A 21,507-nucleotide genomic window follows, 5' to 3' on the forward strand; every position below is an offset into this window, starting at 1 on the left:
CAATGTTTAGTCTATGCGCTGACATCCTTCAATGCCTGGCACTGTCAATAATATTGTATTGACATTTTTCTTATGTTAGGCCTTCGAAGCCTGTCTGCGGTCACTCCTTCCACTAGGCCTCCACTGACCTGTCTACTGCCGCCCGTGTTCCTCTGGAACCAAATTTAAATTGCCTACAGCCAGCCCAATTTATTATGTTAGGGCTTCGAAGCCTGTCTGCGGTCCCTCCTTCCACTAGGCCTCCACTGACCTGTCTACTGCCGCCCGTGTTCCCCTGGAACCAATTTTAAATTGCCTACAGCCAGCCCAATTTATTATGTTAGGGCTTCGAAGCCTGTCTGCGGTCCCTCCTTCCACTAGGCCTCCACTAACCTGTCTACTGCTGCCCGGGTTCCCCTGGAACCAATTTTAAATTGCCTACAGCCAGCCCAATTTATTATGTTAGGGCTTCGAAGCCTGTCTGCGGTCCCTCCTTCCACTAGGCCTCCACTGACCTGTCTACTGCTGCCCGGGTTCCCCTGGAACCAATTTTAAATTGCCTACAGCCAGCCCAATTTATTATGTTAGGGCTTCGAAGCCTGTCTGCGGTCCCTCCTTCCACTAGGACTCCACTGACCTGTCTACTGCTGCCCGGGTTCCCCTGGAACCAATTTTAAATTGCCTACAGCCAGCCCAATTTATTATGTTAGGGCTTCGAAGCCTGTCTGCGGTCCCTCCTTCCACTAGGCCTCCACTGACCTGTCTACTGCCGCCCGTGTTCCCCTGGAACCAATTTTAAATTGCCTACAGCCAGCCCAATTTATTATGTTAGGGCTTCGAAGCCTGTCTGCGGTCCCTCCTTCCACTAGGCCTCCACTGACCTGTCTACTGCCGCCCGTGTTCCCCTGGAACCAATTTTAAATTGCCTACAGCCAGCCCAATTTATTATGTTAGGGCTTTGAAGCCTGTCTGCGGTCCCTCCTTCCACTAGGCCTCCACTGACCTGTCTACTGCTGCCCGGGTTCCCCTGGAACCAATTTTAAATTGCCTACAGCCAGCCCAATTTATTATGTTAGGGCTTCGAAGCCTGTCTGCGGTCCCTCCTTCCACTAGGCCTCCACTGACCTGTCTACTGCCGCCCGTGTTCCCCTGGAACCAATTTTAAATTGCCTACAGCCCAATTTTTGTTATGTTAGGCCTTCGAAGCCTGTCTGCGGCCCGTTCTTTCCACAACTACTACACTGACCTGGCTACTGCCGCCCGTGTTCCCCTGGAACCAATTTTAAACTGCCTACAGCCAGCCCAATTTATTATGTTAGGGCTTCGAAGCCTGTCTGCGGTCCCTCCTTCCACTAGGCCTCCACTGACCTGTCTACTGCTGCCCGGGTTCCCCTGGAACCAATTTTAAATTGCCTACAGCCAGCCCAATTTATTATGTTAGGGCTTCGAAGCCTGTCTGCGGTCCCTCCTTCCACTAGGCCTCCACTGACCTGTCTACTGCTGCCCGGGTTCCCCTGGAACAAATTTTAAATTGCCTACAGCCAGCCCAATTTATTATGTTAGGACTTCGAAGCCTGTCTGCGGTCCCTCCTTCCACTAGGCCTCCACTGACCTGTCTACTGCCGCCCGTGTTCCCCTGGAACCAATTTTAAATTGCCTACAGCCAGCCCAATTTATTATGTTAGGGCTTCGAAGCCTGTCTGCGGTCCCTCCTTCCACTAGGCCTCCAGTGACCTGTCTACTGCTGCCCGGGTTCCCCTGGAACCAATTTTAAATTGCCTACAGCCAGCCCAATTTATTATGTTAGGGCTTCGAAGCCTGTCTGCGGTCCCTCCTTCCACTAGGCCTCCACTGACCTGTCTACTGCTGTCCGTGTTCCCCTGGAACCAATTGTAAATTGCCTACATCCCAATTTTTGTTATGTTAGGCCTTCGAAGCTTGTCTGCGGCCCGTTCTTTCCACTACTACTACACTGACCAGGCCACTGCTGCCCGTGTTCCCCTGGAACCAATTTTAAATTGTCTACAGCCAGCCCAATTTATTATGTTAGGCCTTCAAAGCCTGTCTGCGGTCCCTCCTTCCACTAGGCCTCCACTGACCTGTCTACTGCTGCCCGTGTTCCCCTGGAACCAATTTTAAATTGCCTACAGCCAGCCCAATTTATTATGTTAGGGCTTCGAAGCCTGTCTGCGGTCCCTCCTTCCACTAGGCCTCCACTGACCTGTCTACTGCTGCCCGGGTTCCCCTGGAACCAATTTTTAATTGCCTACAGTCAGCCCAATTTATTATGTTAGGGCTTCGAAGCCTGTCTGCGGTCCCTCCTTCCACTAGGCCTCCACTGACCTGTCTACTGCCGCCCGTATTCCCCTGGAACCAATTTTAAATTGCCTACAGCCCAATTTTTGTTATGTTAGGCCTTCGAAGCCTGTCTGCGGTCCCTCCTTCCACTAGGCCTCCACTGACCTGTCTACTGCTGCCCAGGTTCCCCTGGAACCAATTTTAAATTGCCTACAGCCAGCCCAATTTATTATGTTAGGGCTTCGAAGCCTGTCTGCGGTCCCTCCTTCCACTAGGCCTCCACTGACCTGTCTACTGCCGCCCGTGTTCCCCTGGAACCAATTTTAAATTGCCTACAGCCAGCCCAATTTATTATGTTAGGGCTTCGAAGCCTGTCTGCGGTCCCTCCTTCCACTAGGCCTCCACTGACCTGTCTACTGCTGCCCGGGTTCCCCTGGAACCAATTTTAAATTGCCTACAGCCAGCCCAATTTATTATGTTAGGGCTTCGAAGCCTGTCTGCGGTCCCTCCTTCCACTAGGCCTCCACTGACCTGTCTACTGCTGTCCGTGTTCCCCTGGAACCAATTGTAAATTGCCTACATCCCAATTTTTGTTATGTTAGGCCTTCGAAGCCTGTCTGCGGCCCATTCTTTCCACTACTACTACACTGACCAGGCCACTGCTGCCCGTGTTCCCCTGGAACCAATTTTAAATTGTCTACAGCCAGCCCAATTTATTATGTTAGGCCTTCAAAGCCTGTCTGCGGTCCCTCCTTCCACTAGGCCTCCACTGACCTGTCTACTGCTGCCCGTGTTCCCCTGGAACCAATTTTAAATTGCCTACAGCCAGCCCAATTTATTATGTTAGGGCTTCGAAGCCTGTCTGCGGTCCCTCCTTCCACTAGGCCTCCACTGACCTGTCTACTGCCGCCCGTATTCCCCTGGAACCAATTTTAAATTGCCTACAGCCCAATTTTTGTTATGTTAGGCCTTCGAAGCCTGTCTGCGGTCCCTCCTTCCACTAGGCCTCCACTGACCTGTCTACTGCTGCCCAGGTTCCCCTGGAACCAATTTTAAATTGCCTACAGCCAGCCCAATTTATTATGTTAGGGCTTCGAAGCCTGTCTGCGGTCCCTCCTTCCACTAGGCCTCCACTGACCTGTCTACTGCCGCCCGTGTTCCCCTGGAACCAATTTTAAATTGCCTACAGCCAGCCCAATTTATTATGTTAGGGCTTCGAAGCCTGTCTGCGGTCCCTCCTTCCACTAGGCCTCCACTGACCTGTCTACTGCTGCCCGGGTTCCCCTGGAACCAATTTTAAATTGCCTACAGCCAGCCCAATCTATTATGTTAGGGCTTCGAAGCCTGTCTGCGGTCCCTCCTTCCACTAGGCCTCCACTGACCTGTCTACTGCTGTCCGTGTTCCCCTGGAACCAATTGTAAATTGCCTACATCCCAATTTTTGTTATGTTAGGCCTTCGAAGCCTGTCTGCGGCCCGTTCTTTCCACTACTACTACACTGACCAGGCCACTGCTGCCCGTGTTCCCCTGGAACCAATTTTAAATTGTCTACAGCCAGCCCAATTTATTATGTTAGGCCTTCAAAGCCTGTCTGCGGTCCCTCCTTCCACTAGGCCTCCACTGACCTGTCTACTGCTGCCCGTGTACCCCTTGAACCAACATCAGAAAATATAAGAATAAGTATTTTGCTTATAAAAAAGAAAATACTGGAGAGATATCAAATGCAGACATTTTAACATTAAAAACAAACACATACAACAAAAATCTGGTACAGTACTAAAAATGGCCACCAGCTACAATAACTTTCTCCTGCAAGTAGTTAACTGAAAGTTTTTTTCAATTTAAAACACAGATATGGCATCCACCGAGTGTTGTCCTGTCGCGTCTTCTTTATATTATTGCCAAGAAGATGCAAAACAATGAAAATAATAAAATCATTATTTACCAAAAAAATAAAGTAAGTCAAAACCACATTGCAAATAAACATTCATTACAAATAAAGAAGCAGGGCGCGTCCGAGGGTGAGTATATACCTAATAAGAATATAATCACCCTCGGACGCGCCCTGCTTCTTTCCGACAGCCTTCCTTCCTAAGAATCAGCCCTTCCGTGGTGTAGAGAGAGGGTGTGTTACACTCCAAGGTGTTCCCCAGGTTGCCTTTCCTGAGCTTCGATCTTCATGCTCTCGTTTAGTAGTTGTCGGAAAGTAGGCTGCATTAGGCCTACAAATTGGGTATGGGGTGGAGAGAGATGGTGTGTTACACTCCAAGGTGTTCCCCAGGTTTCCTTGCCATTGCTTCGGTCTTCCGACTCTCGTTTAGTAGTTGTAGAAAACTACACTGCATTAGGCCTACAAAATGGGTATCGGGTGGAGAGAGATGGTGTGTTACACTCCAAGGTGTTCCCCAGGTTTCCTTGCCATTGCTTCGGTCTTCCGACTCTCGTTTAGTAGTTGTAGAAAACTACACTGCATTAGGCCTACAAATTGGGTATCGGGTGGAGAGAGATGGTGTGTTACACTCCAAGGTGTTCCCCAGGTTTCCTTGCCATTGCTTCGGTCTTCCGACTCTCGTTTAGTAGTTGTAGAAAACTACACTGCATTAGGCCTACAAAATGGGTATCGGGTGGAGAGAGATGGTGTGTTACACTCCAAGGTGTTCCCCAGGTTTCCTTGCCATTGCTTCGGTCTTCCGACTCTCGTTTAGTAGTTGTAGAAAACTACACTGCATTAGGCCTACAAATTGGGTATCGGGTGGAGAGAGATGGTGTGTTACACTCCAAGGTGTTCCCCAGGTTTCCTTGCCATTGCTTCGGTCTTCCAACTCTCGTTTAGTAGTTGTAGAAAACTACACTGCATTAGGCCTACAAAATGGATATGGGGTGGAGAGAGATGGTGTGTTCCACTCCAAGGTGTTCTCCAGGTTGCCTTTCCTGAGCTTCTATCTTCAGGCTCTCGTTAAATTGTGGTTAAATGGAACAACTGCATTTGGCGTACTAGTTGGTTTGGGGCCTACTAACAGTGTCTGCCGCTCCTTGCTGTTCTCCTGGTTTCCTGTCCTGAAATTCCGTTTTCAGGCGCTCGTTAAGTAGTTGTTAATGTTAGACTGCATTTGGCCTACTAGTTGGGTTGGGGCCTACTATCGGTGTCTGCCACTCCTTGCTGTTCTCCTCCACTGAACAAAGCTGTGCCACCTGTTTACTACGGTTGCCAATTTTGAACTGCATTTCGACTACTTACTGATTTGGGCCTACTCTCTGTGTCAGCCTCTCATTCCAGTTGTCCTCCACGGCAATGCCCCCTGGTTATTCCTGTGTTACCAATTTTGAACTGCATTTAGCCAACTTTATTCTTTGGGCCTATATCTGTGTTTCCTCCTCATCCTGCCCATTGCCCAGCCAGTGATAGATGAGTCTGCTGGTACATTGACCCATAACGCAACATTCCCCGTGCACGCTACACAACAACATTGTGACCCTGCTGAAAGTCAGGTTGCTCTTCCCGCATACCATACCACCTTACACGGGGACAAAGAGGAAGGTGCAGATGAAAGTGCAGGTTCCTTCATCAGGTGAGGGGAGGAATACTAGTTGGCGACGTCACTGGCACAGGGCCTCTCATAGTACGCAAAAGTGTTGCTGCCGGTGGGAGGCGCCCCCGCCGTGCAAACACACCGCTGTACTTTGAGGGGCCCTGTGCCAGTGCCAATGCCAACGAGTGGGCCCCCCCTGCTTGCTCAGGTTCACAGCACTTGCAAAGTTGAAATACTTACCTCTCCCTGCTCCACTGCCGTGACGTGGTCCAGATTTCCTGGGCTCACTAATTACTTGAACCAGCCCTACCCACCACAACTTTAGCCAAATGACCCCCAATTTCAAATGCCTTCCAATTATTATAAGGTAAATTACGCTTGACAAGCTTCATTAAGAAGAATGGATGGTTTTGACATTAAAATGGGCACTCTAGGTGTTTTCCTGGCCCCCACTCACTGCCGACTATGCTGCCCCATTGACTTGCATTGGGTTTCGTGTTTCGGTCGATCCCGACTTTACGTCATAATCGGCCGATTTCACTCGACCCGACTTTTGAGATAGTCGGGTTTCGCGAAACCCGGCTCGACTCTAAAAAGGTCAAGGTCGCTCAACTCTAAGCACAACTTGTCTCACAAAAAACAATCCCTCACATTGCCATATTGACTGAAAAATAATAAAAAGTTATGGCTCTGGGAAGAAGAGGAGTAAGAAAACTGAAAAAGGAAAATAATTCCAAGGTCCTGAAGGTGTCAATGCATCAACAAGAAATGACCTATAATGTTAATCGGGTTTTTGTGGGGGTTTTTTTTTTTGCATTTTTAAACATTTTTTAAATTTATCTTCATATCACAATCTGTATAAAAAAAAATAGAAATTGTTTCACACTGGCCACTGGGCTAAGTTAGACTCCTACTTCTTGTTCCTAGAGAAGAGCTTTCAGTAATCTTATTGGCTGGTGTGCGAATTTAAAGCTTAAATCTCTGCCCCGCATGTTTGGCGCCTGTTATGCAGCCAATAAACATGTGGGGATTGCCTGCTAGTCACTGTAATGCTGTATCCATCTTGGTACAGGCATTGCTGTGATAGGCTGATGCCATTGCACAGGTCAGGGACAGTTGTGATTGCAGTAGATGTCCAGGCCTGTGTGCACAGTTTCAGGAATCAGAGTCCTCTAGTGGGGATACTTTTGCTGAACCACCATATAAAAAGTAAAGTCATTATCATGGATCAGGGTGGAGACAGTAAAGTGTTGGCTGTAGAGAGCTTGGCACATTTGGCTGAATTTATGTACCACTGCCTTTCCCATGAACATCATGTTTTATTCATCTTGGCCAAAAAAAGAGTACTGGTTTTTCATCCAGATAGACACAAGAAGAACTTTGCATCTCTCCATTCTGAGGTCGAGAGGTCTACTAAAATGTTGCTATACCAGAATGCCATTGTGAAAAATATGTTGAGAAAATTCCTATCAGACACCGATAGTGACAGGGGGCAAGTTTCCTTGCCCAAACAAGGAGGAGAGATGAGGGAGACACACACTAGGTACAGGAAAGGCAGGTGTGCACTGTCAAAGGCCTGGCACAATTTAATGATACATTCCCAGTGTCCAGGCCCTGATAACATGGTATGTTTGACAAGGAGGGAAAGGTTTTTAAAGATGGTCGAGCAATACCTGGCCAACCAAACCAGCGTACTCACTAATTCTTCTGCAACCTTCAACTATTGTGTCTCAAAGCTGGACACCTGTCATGAGCTATCCCTCTATGCCTTGAAGGTGTTGTGCTGCCCTGCTGCTAGTATCTTTTTTTAGCTGATTTTTAGTGCCGCCAGGGAGGTCATAACAGCCAGACAATTTCATCTATCAACAGAAAATGCAGACACGATCACTGATGAAAATGAAAAAAGCCTGTTTTAGCCCTAACTTTTCAACACCACCAGAAGACAGTAGCACATAAAGTGTTTTTAATCTACAATATTTGTATGAGGCTCTCCAGTTGTTGCCTTCAAGGGTCTATGGATGACCCTGTTTATATTTTTTTCTGGCTTTGCACTGTGTGCAGAGCCTTTATGAATGTAGGAGGCCCACAACTATGCTTTTTTAATATTTGAATGAGGCACTTCAGTTGGTGCCTTCAAGGATGTATGGATGACCTTGCTTGTAATTTTTGGCAGGCTTTGCACTATGTTCAGAGCTTGTATGAGTGTAGGAGAACCATAACTGCACTTTGTTCACAATATTTGAATGAGGCAATACAGTTGGTGCCTTCAAGGGTGTATGCATGGCCATGCTTGTAATTTTTGTCAGGTTTTGCACTGTATGCAGAGCTTTTATGACTGTAGGAGTATAGCAACTACACTTTGTTCACAATATTTGAATGAGGCACTACAGTTGGTGCCCTGAAGGGTGAATGGATGGTCCTGCTTGTGATTTTTGGCAGGCTTTGCACTTAGTACTCTAGGAGTCCCAATTTTTTGGCACATCTTGCTTCTTTCATGAATTACACTGAAATTTCCAATTTTTTTTAATAAAAATTACATTTTGGTTTATCAGTTCTGGCAAGTCCATGTTCTTAGTTTTGTCTCCCCGGTTTTGTCTTGGTTATGTCTCAGCATGCCTGCCTGACCCTTGGGATCGGCAGCTGCAGCACAAGTTTCTGCACTGGAGTGGTACCTAGCGGCTACCTGCTGCACAAGCCTGACCTCATCACTAGAGGCACCACTGAACACCAGGTAGCCACTTAGCTAAGTCCCTTCCTGAGCAGGTCCAGCCCTAAGGTACAGTGGTGTTGTGAATTCAGCTTTTGGGCTCCCTCCGGTGGTTGTAGAGGGTAATGCAGTTGTGCCTGGACTGCAGGAGTGGACAGGTGTATCTACTAATTGCAAAACTGACTGGGGTATATAGCTTTGCTGGATCCTTTAGTCAGTGCCAGTTGTCCATTGTTCTTGTTCCAAGACTTCCTTGCTGGTCTCTCCAGTTTGCTGTGTTTTTCTACAAAGATAAGTCCTGGCTTTGTTTTTGCTGTCCACCTGCAGTGGACCTTACAGTTCTGTGCATTTTCATGTTTTTGTCTTGTCCAGCTTGGTCTGAGAAGGATTTTTTGCAGCCTAGCTATTTCTCTGGAGATGCAGATATACCCCCCATGTCTTTAGTCAGATGTGGTGATCCGTATTTTCTGCGGTGGATATTTTTCTAGTGTTTTTATACTGACCGCATAGTACTCTGTTCTAGTCTTTCTTTTTAGCTAGTATGGCCTCCTATGCTAAAATCTGATTTCATATCTGTGTATGTTATTTCCCTCTCCTCTCACAGTCAATATTTGTGGGGGGCTATCTATCTTTTGGGGATTTTCTCTGAGGCAAGATAGGTTTCCTGTTTCTGTCTTTAGGGGTAGTTAGATCTTAGGCTGTGCCGAGGGGTCTAGGGAGTGTTAGGTACCCCCCACGGCTACTTCTAGTTGCGCTGCGAGGTTCAGGGTTTGCGGTCAGTACAGGGACCACCTTCTCCAGAGTACGTCTCATGCTGCTCCAAGGCCACCAGATCATAACAGTACAACTGGCCAACAATGAGTTAATTGCATCTCAGAAGAAGGGTGGAAAGATTTTGAGCCATTTCTTTTTCCTTAGCCTGTTTGGTCTGTTCCTCCCTCTTTACCTTTGGGTGGCTACGGAGTCTAGTATTAACATGAATGTTCAGGAGTTAGTTTCTCGGGTGGATCAGCTTGCTGCTAGGGTACAGGGTATTTCAGATTTCATTGTTCAGACTCCTGCCTTAGAACCTAAGATTCCCACTCCTGATTTATTCTTTGGTGACAGATCCAAATTTTTGAGTTTCAAAAACAACTGTAAACTGTTTTTTGCATTGAGACCCCGGTCTTCTGGTGATCCTATTCAGCAGGTTAAAATCATCATATCTCTGCTGCGTGGTGACACACAGGATTGGGCATTTTCCCTGGAATCTGGCAATCCTGCTTTGCTTAATGTTAATTCGTTCTTTCAGGCATTGGGGTTGTTGTATGATGAGCCTAATTCTGTGGATCAGGCTGAGAAAATCTTGTTAGCCCTGTGTCAAGGTCAAGAAGCGGCAGAATTGTATTGCCAGAAATTTAGAAAATGGTCTGTACTGACTAAATGGAATGAGGATGCCTTGGCGGCAATTTTCAGAAAGGGTCTTTCTGAATCCGTTAATGATGTTATGGTGGGGTTCCCCACGCCTGCTGGTCTGAGTGATTCTATGTCTCTGGCCATTCAGATTGATCAGCGCTTGTGCGAGCGCAGAGTTGTGCACACTGTGGCGTTGTCCTCTGAGCGGAGCCCTGAGCCTATGCAGTGTGATAGGATTTTGTCTAGAGCTGAACGTCAAACATTCAGGCGTCAGAATAGGTTGTGTTTTTACTGCGGCGATTCTGCTCATGTTATTTCTGATTGCCCTAAGCGTACTAAGAGAATTGCTAGTTCTGTTGCCATCAGTACTATACAACCTAAATTTCTCTTATCTGTGACCTTGATCTGCTCATTATCATCATTTTCTGTCATGGCATTTGTGGATTCAGGCGCCGCTCTGAACTTAATGGACTTAGAATTTGCCAGACGTTGTGGTTTTCCCTTGCAGCCTTTGCAGAACCCTATTCCTTTGAGGGGCATTGATGCTACATCGTTGGCTAAAAATAAACCTCAGTTTTGGACACAGCTGACCATGCGCATGGCGCCAGCCCATCAGGAAGATTGTCGTTTTCTGGTGTTGCATAATTTGCATGATGATATTGTGCTGAGTTTTCCATGGTTGCAGCTACATAATCCGGTGTTAGATTGGAAATCCATGTCTGTGACTAGTTGGGGTTGTCAGGGGGTTCATGATCAGGTTCCTTTGATGTCAATCTCCTCTTCCCCCTCTTCTGAAGTTCCTGAGTTTTTGTCTGACTTCCAGGATGTATTCGATGAGCCCAAATCCAGTTCCCTTCCACCGCATAGGGACTGTGATTGTGCTATTGATTTGATTCCATGTTGTAAGTTCCCTAAGGGCCGACTTTTCAACCTGTCTGTGCCTGAACATACCGCCATGCGGAGCTATATTAAGGAGTCTTTGGAGAAAGAGCATATTCGGCCATCTTCTTCACCGTTGGGAGCGGGGTTCTTTTTTGTTGCCAAGAAGGATGGCTCCTTGAGACCCTGTATTGATTATCACCTCTTGAATAAGATCACGGTCAAATTTCAATACCCCTTGCGTTTGCTTACTGATTTGTTTGCTAGGATTAAGGGGTCTAGCTGGTTTACTAAGATTGACCTTCGAGGGGCATATAATCTTATTCATATCAAGCAGGGTGACGAATGGAAAACTGCATTTAATACGCCCGAAGGCCATTTTGAATACCTTGTGATGCCATTCGGACTCTCTAATGCCCCATCTGTGTTCCAATCCTTCATGCATGATATCTTTCGGAGTTATCTTGATAAATTCATGGTTGTATATTTGGATGATATTTTGATTTTTTCCAATGATTGGGAGTCTCATGTGAAACAGGTCAGGATGGTATTTCAGATCTTCCGTAATAATGCTTTGTTTGTGAAGGGGTCAAAGTGCCTCTTTGGAGTGCAGAAGGTTTCTTTTTTGGGTTTCATTTTTTCTCCCTCATCTATAGAAATGGATCCGGTTAAGGTTCAGGCCATTCATGATTGGATTCAGCCCACATCTGTGAAGAGCCTTCAGAAATTCTTGGGCTTTGCTAATTTTTATCGTCGTTTCATTGCCAACTTCTCCAGTGTGGTTAAACCTCTAACCGATTTGACCAAGAAAGGCGCTGATGTGACGAATTGGTCCTCCGCGGCTGTTTCTGCCTTTCAGGAGCTTAAACGCCGATTTACTTCTGCCCCTGTGTTGCGTCAGCCAGATGTTTCTCTTCCATTTCAGGTTGAGGTTGACGCGTCTGAGATTGGGGCAGGGGCCGTTTTGTCTCAGAGGAATTCTGATGGTTCCTTGATGAAACCGTGTGCCTTCTTTTCTCGGAAGTTTTCGCCTGTGGAACGCAATTATGATGTCGGCAATCGGGAGTTGTTGGCTATGAAGTGGGCATTTGAGGAGTGGCGACATTGGCTTGCGGCGGCCAAGCACCGTATTGTGGTCCTGACCGATCATAAGAATCTGATTTACCTCGAGCCTGCAAATGGCTGAATCCTAGACAGGCTCGATGGTCACTGTTTTTCTCCCGTTTTGATTTTGTGGTCTCGTACATTCCTGGTACTAAGAATGTTAAGGCGGATGCCCTCTCTAGGAGTTTTTTTCCTGATTCCCCTGGGGTTCTTGAGCCGGTCGGCATTTTGAAGGAAGGGGTGATTCCTTCTGCCATCTCCCCTCATTTGCGACGGGTTCTTCAGGAATTTCAGGCTGATAAGCCTGACTGCTGTCCTGTGGGGAAACTGTTTGTTCCTGATAGATGGACTAGTAAAGTGATTTCTGAGGTTCATTGTTCTGTGTTGGCTGGCCATCCTGGGATTTTTGGTACCAGAGATTTGGTTGGTAGGTCCTTTTGGTGGCCTTCTTTGTCACGGGATGTGCGTTCTTTTGTGCAGTCCTGTGGGATTTGTGCGCGGGCTAAGCCTTGCTGTTCCCGCGCTAGTGGGTTGCTTTTGCCATTGCCGGTCCCTGAGAGACCTTGGACGCATATTTCTATGGATTTTATTTCCGATCTTCCTGTTTCCCAAAGAATGTCGGTTATCTGGGTTGTCTGTGACCGATTTTCTAAGATGGTTCATTTGGTGCCTTTGCCTAAATTGCCTTCTTCTTCTGATTTGGTTCCGTTGTTTTTTCAGCATGTGGTACGTTTGCATGGTATTCCGGAGAATATTGTGTCCGACAGAGGTTCCCAGTTTGTTTCTAGGTTTTGGCGGGCCTTTTGTGCCAAGCTGGGCATTGATTTGTCTTTTTCCTCTGCATTTCATCCTCAGACAAATGGCCAGACTGAGCGAACTAATCAGACCTTGGAGACCTATTTGAGATGCTTTGTGTCTGCTGATCAGGATGATTGGGTGGCTTTTTTGCCATTGGCCGAGTTTGCCCTTAATAATCGGGCTAGTTCGGCTACTTTGGTTTCGCCTTTTTTTTTGTAATTTTTGTTTTCATCCTCGTTTTTCTTCTTGGCAGGTTGAGCCTTCTGACCTTCCTGGTGTGGATTCTGTGGTCGACAGGTTGCAGCAGATTTGGGCTCATGTGGTGGACAATTTGGTGCTGTCTCAGGAGGAGGCTCAGCGTTTTGCTAACCGTCGTCGGTGTGTTGGTTCCCGGCTTCGGGTTGGTGATCTGGTTTGGTTATCTTCCCGTCATGTTCCTATGAAGGTTTCTTCCCCTAAGTTTAAGCCTCGATTTATTGGTCCTTATAGGATTTCTGAGATTATTAATCCGGTGTCCTTTCGCCTGGCGCTTCCGGCCTCTTTTGCTATTCATAATGTCTTCCATAGATCTTTGTTGCGGAAATATGTGGAGCCCGTTGTTCTCTCTGTTGATCTTCCGGCCCCTGTATTGGTCGATGGGGAGTTGGAATATGTTGTTGAGAAGATTTTGGATTCCCGTTTTTCGAGGCGAAAGCTTCAGTACCTTGTCAAGTGGAAGGGTTATGGCCAGGAGGATAATTCTTGGGTTTCTGCCTCTGATGTCCATGCCATTGATTTGGTTCGTGCCTTTCATTGGGCTCATCCTGATCGGCCTGGGGGCTCTGGTGAGGGTTCGGTGACCCCTCCTCAAGGGGGGGTACTGTTGTGAATTCAGCTTTTGGGCTCCCTCTGGTGGTTGTAGAGGGTAATGCACTTGTGCCTGGACTGCAGGAGTGGACAGGTGTATCTACTAATTGCAAAACTGACTGGGGTATATAGCTTTGCTGGATCCTTTAGTCAGTGCCAGTTGTCCATTGTTCTTGAAGGATTAACTTCCTTGCTGGTCTCTCCAGTTTGCTGTGTTTGTCTACAAAGATAAGTCCTGGCTTTGTTTTTGCTGTCCACCTGCAGTGGACCTTATAGTTCTGTGCATTTTCATGTTTTTGTCTTGTCCAGCCTGGTCTGAGAAGGATTTTTTGCAGCCTAGCTATTTCTCTGGAGATGCAGATATACCCCCCCATGTCTTTAGTCAGATGTGGTGATCCGTATTTTCTGCGGTGGATATTTTTCTAGTGTTTTTATACTGACCGCATAGTACTCTGTTCTATTCTTTCTTTTTAGCTAGTATGACCTCCTATGCTAAAATCTGATTTCATATCTGCGTATGTTATTTCCCTCTCCTCTCACAGTCAATATTTGTGGGGGGCTATCTATCCTTTGGGGATTTTCTCTGAGGCAAGATAGGTTTCCTGTTTCTGTCTTTAGGGGTAGTTAGATCTTAGGCTGTGCCGAGGGGTCTAGGGAGTGTTAGGTACCCCCCATGGCTACTTCTAGTTGCGCTGCTAGGTTCAGGGTTTGCGGTCAGTACAGGGACCACCTTCTCCAGAGTATGTCTCATGCTGCTCCAAGGCCACCAGATCATAACACAGTGGGTCCACAAACCACGTGCGCCACTTGCAGGTGTAACAATATCTCAGTAACATAACAATCTGTATTCAATTAATGCAGATTTAAAAAGGATATTGAAATTAAAGTTATGATCAGTCCTGGTGGAGAAAGAAGCAGATTTATCTGATAAGATATATTACAAAATTTCTTATTTTCATGTGGACTATAAATTTATAAAATTAAAATTAAAATGCCAGTAACTCTTTAAGCCTTCCCACCAACCACTACTTCCACGATTAGACCCCAATGTGACGTTAGTCACTAGTCTTTGATAAGCCATGAGGCTTGGGTAATCAAGAGGACTGGGGTCTGATACCAAGAGGGCTTGTCATATACAAAGGGGTAAGACAAAAGGCATTGTCAGGTCACAGTCCAGAGTCAGAATTCCAAGGTCAGGACAACCTTAGTAGTCAATAGACAAATCCTGGGTCCGGCAGCAAAAATGTCCAAATGTCTGAATTCAGAGCAAGGCACAGAGGAGAAGCCTCAAAGAGCTTGAAGCCATGGTTGTCAGCTATCTGGAACAGACAGCTCAGTTAAGTAGTTAGGAAATAACCTGGAATAGGGAACGCCTGAAGGAAGCTCAACAACTTCCAGACCCAGATTGGACAGCCGTGCTGTCAATCAAAACATCTACAGTTCAGCACACTCTCTCACTAGATTGGATGACTGAGCTCTTAATCAACATACTAACACTTAAACTTTCCCCTGCAGTAGATTGGACGACTGAGGTGTCAGTCACAGTGTCAGTCACTGTGTCCAAAATACACTGAGCAGAGGAACCATGACACACAAACTCATGAAGAAGACATAGCTGGAAATCCAAGCACAGAAATTACTTTGCCAAAAACAGCAATTTCAGTGTCAAAAATGAAAATGTTGAGCATGTGTATGGTGGAGTGGAGTTCACCATCTTAAAGGAATCATACCAAATGGCACATCTACTATTCACTGAATGCGACCAACCTCTTTTGCTTTCATATCATTCTCCTTCCAGTAACAAACTTCATAGTGATAGCTGAAATTGTACTGAGTAATTATATTATTCTTCCAGCTGATTTCAAAATCTTTTCCTTCAGCTCTTTCCTGAGTGATGAGTCTCCTGGGCGGCAGTTTTACTGTTAGAAAGAAAAAGTGACAGGACATGTATGTATATTTAGGCTACCAAAGTGTATAAGTAGTACATACAGAGCTGCATATCAGTTTTAGTTATATTATAAAGCAGCGTGTAGGCTCTTTCTGTACAGATGTGTCTATCCTTATTATCTATTATTGTTGTTGTCTATCCTTTTTATGCTGTAATGTTTTTTGTCTGTACAAGTACCCTATAAAATGTAAAGTGCTGCGGAATATGTTGGTACTATAGAAATAAAATTATTATTATCCTTAGCTTTTCTTAACTTTGGCAAAATGGGTTGCCCCACATTGGACATTTATGGCATATCGATAGTTTATGTCAAATTGAACTTACATTTGGGTGAATTTAGGTCTATAAATTTTCCCCTGTATGTGGCGTTGTTACCAGACATGTGACTTTAAAGCTTTTAAACATGGCTCCGCCAATGAGGAACCGATTGTTAATTATTTAATTGATTGCTACTAAAGTCGCTAAAGTAACTCAGCAAATTTCACTTTAGAACTTACTGTTCTTGCAGAGACTAAAATACATATTAGAGGTTTTTGGGTCCGTTGGTCTAATACTGATATTACGAAAATGAATAGGAATTTTCAGATGGTCAGCTGTAAAGTTACAGGTGCAATTAAGGTAGATATCAATCTTCGGCCAACATCTTGGCTGACAAGCTTCCTCGCTAAAAAAAAATAAATTGAAGAATTTCAGTTCTCCTGGTAAATATAAAATATGTGACAACAAATAATGTTAGCTGTTTAATCCCTTTACATGCTCCGCCATGCATATGCATCATGGCTTAAGGTGCTGATGTACGGATGGAGTACTGGAGCTGAGCCTGCTCCATACAGGGAAGATCCTGGCTGAAATACATAATTAGCATCTGCCCTTAAAAGTAGGAATCGGAGACACCACAAACCTCTGCTGTTTAACTCAATCACTGACAAAAGGATTTAAATAGTATACCCACCAGTCTCCTGCAATACAAACACCATCTTTGCCATCTCCTCAAAAGCTCGGCTATAGGCTCAAAGTGAACTTGTCAACAGGATTGTGCTCAGTAAACTACAGACACTGTCAGGTTGGTGCTGTTATACTGATTCAAATGATACATTGCTTGATGAAATCCGTCTTGTGGTTGTTGTTAATCTGTATTTGCAGCTTTCTGTTAATGAGATTCTGGTGCTTCGGGGCGGCCTGTGGGAGGGGGCTGCGGGAGGGGCTTTATGTGGTGCTCTGCTTATATATGCATTTTTATGGGCTTATGATGACAGGTCTCTGATCCTTCAGTGACCTGTCACCTTTTTTTACATAGTGCATATGATATTGTGAAGTTACAAAAAAATTTTTTACATTCATTAAAATGGCGCCGGCAACTGCGTTGCAGCATGATACATGCCTAATATGCATATATGCATTTCTGCTTTAGTCCTATACTTTCGTGGGAAAATTTTTATTATCTTGATCAAAACGCATATACAGGTCCTTCTCAAAAAATTAGCATATAGTGTTAAATTTCATTATTTACCATAATGTAATGATTACAATTAAACTTTCATATATTATAGATTCATTATCCACCAACTGAAATTTGTCAGGTCTTTTATTGTTTTAATACTGATGATTTTGGCATACAACTCCTGATAACCCAAAAAACCTGTCTCAATAAATTAGCATATCAAGAAAAGGTTCTCTAAACGACCTATTACCCTAATCTTCTGAATCAACTAATTAACTCTAAACACATGCAAAAGATACCTGAGGCTTTTATAAACTCCCTGCCTGGTTCATTACTCAAAATCCCCATCATGGGTAAGACTAGCGACCTGACAGATGTCAACAAGGCCATCATTGACACCCTCAAGCAAGAGGGTAAGACCCAGAAAGAAATTTCTCAACAAATAGGCTGTTCCCAGAGTGCTGTATCAAGGCACCTCAATGGTAAGTCTGTTGGAAGGAAACAATGTGGCAGAAAACGCTGTACAACGAGAAGAGGAGACCGGACCCTGAGGAAGATTGTGGAGAAGGACCGATTCCAGACCTTGGGGAACCTGAGGAAGCAGTGGACTGAGTCTGGTGTGGAAACATCCAGAGCCACCGTGCACAGGCGTGTGCAGGAAATGGGCTACAGGTGCCGCATTCCCCAGGTAAAGCCACTTTTGAACCATAAACAGCGGCAGAGGCGCCTGACCTGGGCTACAGAGAAGCAGCACTGGACTGTTGCTAAGTGGTCCCAAGTACTTTTTTCTGATGAAAGCAAATTTTGCATGTCATTCGGAAATCAAGGTGCCAGAGTCTGGAGGAAGACTGGGGAGAAGGAAATGCCAAAATGCCTGAAGTCCAGTGTCAAGTACCCACAGTCAGTGATGGTGTGGGGTGCCATGTCAGCTGCTGGTGTTGGTCCACTGTGTTTCATCAAGGGCAGGGTCAATGCAGCTAGCTATCAGGAGATTTTGGAGCACTTCATGCTTCCATCGGCTGAAATGCTTTATGGAGATGAAGATTTCATTTTTCAGCACGACCTGGCACCTGCTCACAGTGCCAAAACCACTGGTAAATGGTTTACTGACCATGGTATTACTGTGCTCAATTGGCCTGCCAACTCTCCTGACCTGAACCCCATAGAGAATCTGTGGGATATTGTGAAGAGAAAGTTGAGAGACGCAAGACCCAACACTCTGGATGAGCTTAAGGCCGCTATTGAAGCATCCTGGGCCTCCATAACATCTCAGCAGTGTCACAGGCTGATTGCCTCCATGCCACGCCGCATTGAAGCAGTCATTTCTGCCAAAGGATTCCCGACCAAGTATTGAGTGCATAACTGAACATTATTATTTGTTGGTTTTTTTGTTTGTTATTAAAAAACACTTTTATTTGATTGGAGGGGTGAAATATGCTAATTTATTGAGACAGTTTTTTTGGGTTATCAGGAGTTGTATGCCAAAATCATCAGTATTAAAACAATAAAAGACCTGACAAATTTCAGTTGGTGGATAATGAATCTATAATATATGAAAGTTTAATTGTAATCATTACATTATGGTAAATAATGAAATTTAACACTATATGCTAATTTTTTTAGAAGGACCTGTAGATGCTGCTGATACGTGCCACTGCTAATGCCTTTTTGCTGGAGAAAAAAACTAAATCGGGTTCCATCAAAATGGCTAGGGCACCGCCACCGGCGCCATTTTGATGGAGCCCAAATTTTTTTCCTCTAGCAAAATAGTGCCGGCAGCGGCACCTGCACTGCAGCATCTATTGTATTCCAATAGATGCTACTGCACAGGCGACACTGCCATTTTGATGGAGCCAAATTTTCTTTTCTCCAGCAAACTGGTGCCATTTTGATGAAGATCAATTTTTTTCACCACAATACTATATGACTTAATCATAAATGAATATATGCATATTAGGCATATATTATGCTACAGCACAGGCACCACCGCCAGCACCATTTTGATTAATGTAAATTTTTATTTGTATCACCACAAAATTATATGCAGTATGTAAAATAGGGGGCAGGTCACTGAAGTTAGTATCAGTGACATGTCATAAGGCAATACAGATTAATATCTAAGCAGAGCACCACATAAAATCCCGCCCATAGGCCCACCCCGGAGCAGGAGAATCTCATTATCTGAAAACTACCAACACAGATTGAACAATAACCACACCATGGATTTCATCAACCAAGGTATGATTTTAATCAGTATAACAGCACCAGCCTGACAGTGCCTGTAGTTTCCTAAGCAAACTCTTGCTGACAAGTTTGCTTTAAGTTCAGTAAAGATCTCCATTTATACAGTGTAACAACCCTGCTGGCATCACTGCATGGCCTCCCATCCCCCACCTGCATTACACTCAAACTCACTTTTCTTGGCCACCTTGTGACTTCTCTCTGCTGCCAGCTCCATGCTGTGTGCCACATGTCTGCTGCTTGCTCTGTGCATGCTCTGTCTGTGTGCATAGGGGGGTGGTGACGGCAACTCTTGTGTCTTATTGAGACTGTGTGCACCTTGCTAAGGTGTCCCTGGCCAATTGCCATGAGGCTTCCTGTGCAACTTACTCCCTCAGTCAGTTCTTAGCTGCCTAGGTGCCAGGCCCTGTCTTTGTTACTCTTGTGTCCGTCACCCAGGGGGGCATTGTACCCTGGTCTCTGTCCTGTGTTTTCCACCCAGTGGGGCTTAGTACCCTGGTTTGTGTCCTTGTGTAGCCACCCAGTGGGACTTCATACCCTGGCCTATGTCCATCACCCAGTGGGGCGTCGTACCATGGCTTGTGTCCGTATTTCTGTACCTTGTCCTGTCCCTGACTCTGTCTTATTCTAATCCTGTTCCTGTGTTTGTTTATATCCCTGTCTTGTTTGCTTTCTCTGCTGTGCATACTCTGTGTCTTGCTTTGCTCTGCTCTGCACTCTGTATCTAGCTTTGCTTTCTCTGCACTCTGTGTCTTGCTTTGCTCTGCTTTTGGCTCTGCTCTCTGCGACCTTGCTTTGCTCCTTGCTCTACACTCTGTGGCTTAGCTCTGCTTTCGCCTATGCTCTCTGCGACCTTGCTTTGCTCCTTGCTCTGCACTCTGTGGCATTGCTTTGCTTTCAGCTCTACTCTCTGCGACCTTGCCTTGCTCCTTGCTCTGCATTCTGTGACCTTGCTCTGCACTCTGTGGTTTTGCACTCAGCTCTGCACTCTGGCTTTGCTCTGCTCTCAGCTCTGCACTCTGTGGCTTTGCTCTTGGCTCTGCTCTCTGTAGCTTTGCACTCTGACTTTGCTCTGCTCTCAGCTTTGCACTCTGTGGCTTTGCTCTTTGGCTCCGCTCCTTGCAGTTCTACCTTGCTCCGCTTCTTGCGGTTCTTCCCTGCTCTGCCTCCTGCATCTCTGCTCTTGGCTCTGCCTCCTGCGTCTCTGCTCTTGGCTCTGCCTCCTGCTCTTGGCTGTGCCTTCTGTGCTTCCGCACTTGGCTCCGCCTCCTGCGTTTCTATGCTTGGCTCCGCCTCCTGCTCTTGGCTCCGCCTCCTGCATTTCTGCTCTTTGCTCTAGCTCCTGTGCTTCCGCTTTGCATCCGCTCTTGCGGTCTTTCTCTACATATTCATAGGTCCTCCTGTCTGAACAGGTTCTTACCTGTTTTACATACCTGTCTGCAGACCGGTCCCTACCGGTTCTGCCAGAGTACCAGCCTTGTCTGCCAGTCCTGCTAGAGCCAGCCGCATCTGCCTGCCAACCAGAGAGCCAGCCGTACCCACCTGCCTGACAGTGTCTCTGTTGCACCCGTCCGCCTGCCTGTGTCCCAGCCGTGCCCACCTGTCTGCCAGATTGCCAGCGGTGCCCGCTTGCCTGTCTATGTTCCGTTCCCCGGTGGGACCCGCAGTCACAGCCACAAACACCACCCTGGAGTGGTACCTGGTAGCTTCCTGCCGCCCAAGTCTGACCTCACCATCTGAGGCTCCAGCAAATACCAAGGAAGCTACTTAGTTACGCCCCTTCCAGGGTAGTCTGGTCTGTGGCACAGTGGCGCCACACCCCTGCACCAACCAGTCTGGGCGCGAGCATGACATACAGCAACCAGGAACCATAATGAAAGCTGCAAAACAAATCCAATAGAGATAGAAGAAAGCATGCAGGGAGACATGAAAATCCAGGGTGATAAGCTGAAACACATTCATCATTGATAGACAGGGAAACATAAGGAGAACCAGAAGACAAACAGAATAAGTGAAACCTCCAAGACCCTCAAACATGGATGAAAATGAAAAGGTGCTGGGGAGGAAACTCACAGATTTGCAGCAGGAAAAACAACTGAGGCTTAAAGTACAATACAACCCCTAGCTGAAGAGCTGGAACTCCAAACACCAATCCACTAGGATGTATAGCCAGCAAGTGAGGGCAGTGAAAGCTGAACATATGAAGCCCATCACAAAATGTGGTAGGAAAGAATCAAAAGGGAAAATTGAAAACACCTGGAAAGAAACCAACCAAGAAAGTAAAACAAAGGTAAAAATAACCATCAGCATTTGGACAAAGACCATCAGAGCTGTAGCTCAG

General features: G+C 46.0%; 1 protein-coding gene across 4 annotated transcripts in view; it reads right to left on the reverse strand.

Annotated features, from left to right (window-relative positions):
- The window catches only part of LOC138677145 (uncharacterized), a 163,702-nt gene that overhangs the window by 34,629 nt on the left and 107,566 nt on the right, over positions 1-21,507 (reverse strand). For all 4 annotated transcript variants that reach the window (XM_069767048.1, XM_069767051.1, XM_069767049.1 and 1 more), the window contains 2 exons: positions 15,982-16,148; positions 15,304-15,455 (listed from right to left, as the gene is read on the reverse strand). In XM_069767048.1, the coding sequence (XP_069623149.1) occupies positions 15,304-15,455; positions 15,982-16,148 (319 nt within the window). The remainder of the gene's footprint in view (positions 1-15,303; positions 15,456-15,981; positions 16,149-21,507) is intronic.

The sequence above is a fragment of the Ranitomeya imitator genome, chromosome 4 (assembly GCF_032444005.1).
Source record: "Ranitomeya imitator isolate aRanImi1 chromosome 4, aRanImi1.pri, whole genome shotgun sequence".
Lineage (NCBI taxonomy): Eukaryota > Metazoa > Chordata > Amphibia > Anura > Dendrobatidae > Ranitomeya > Ranitomeya imitator.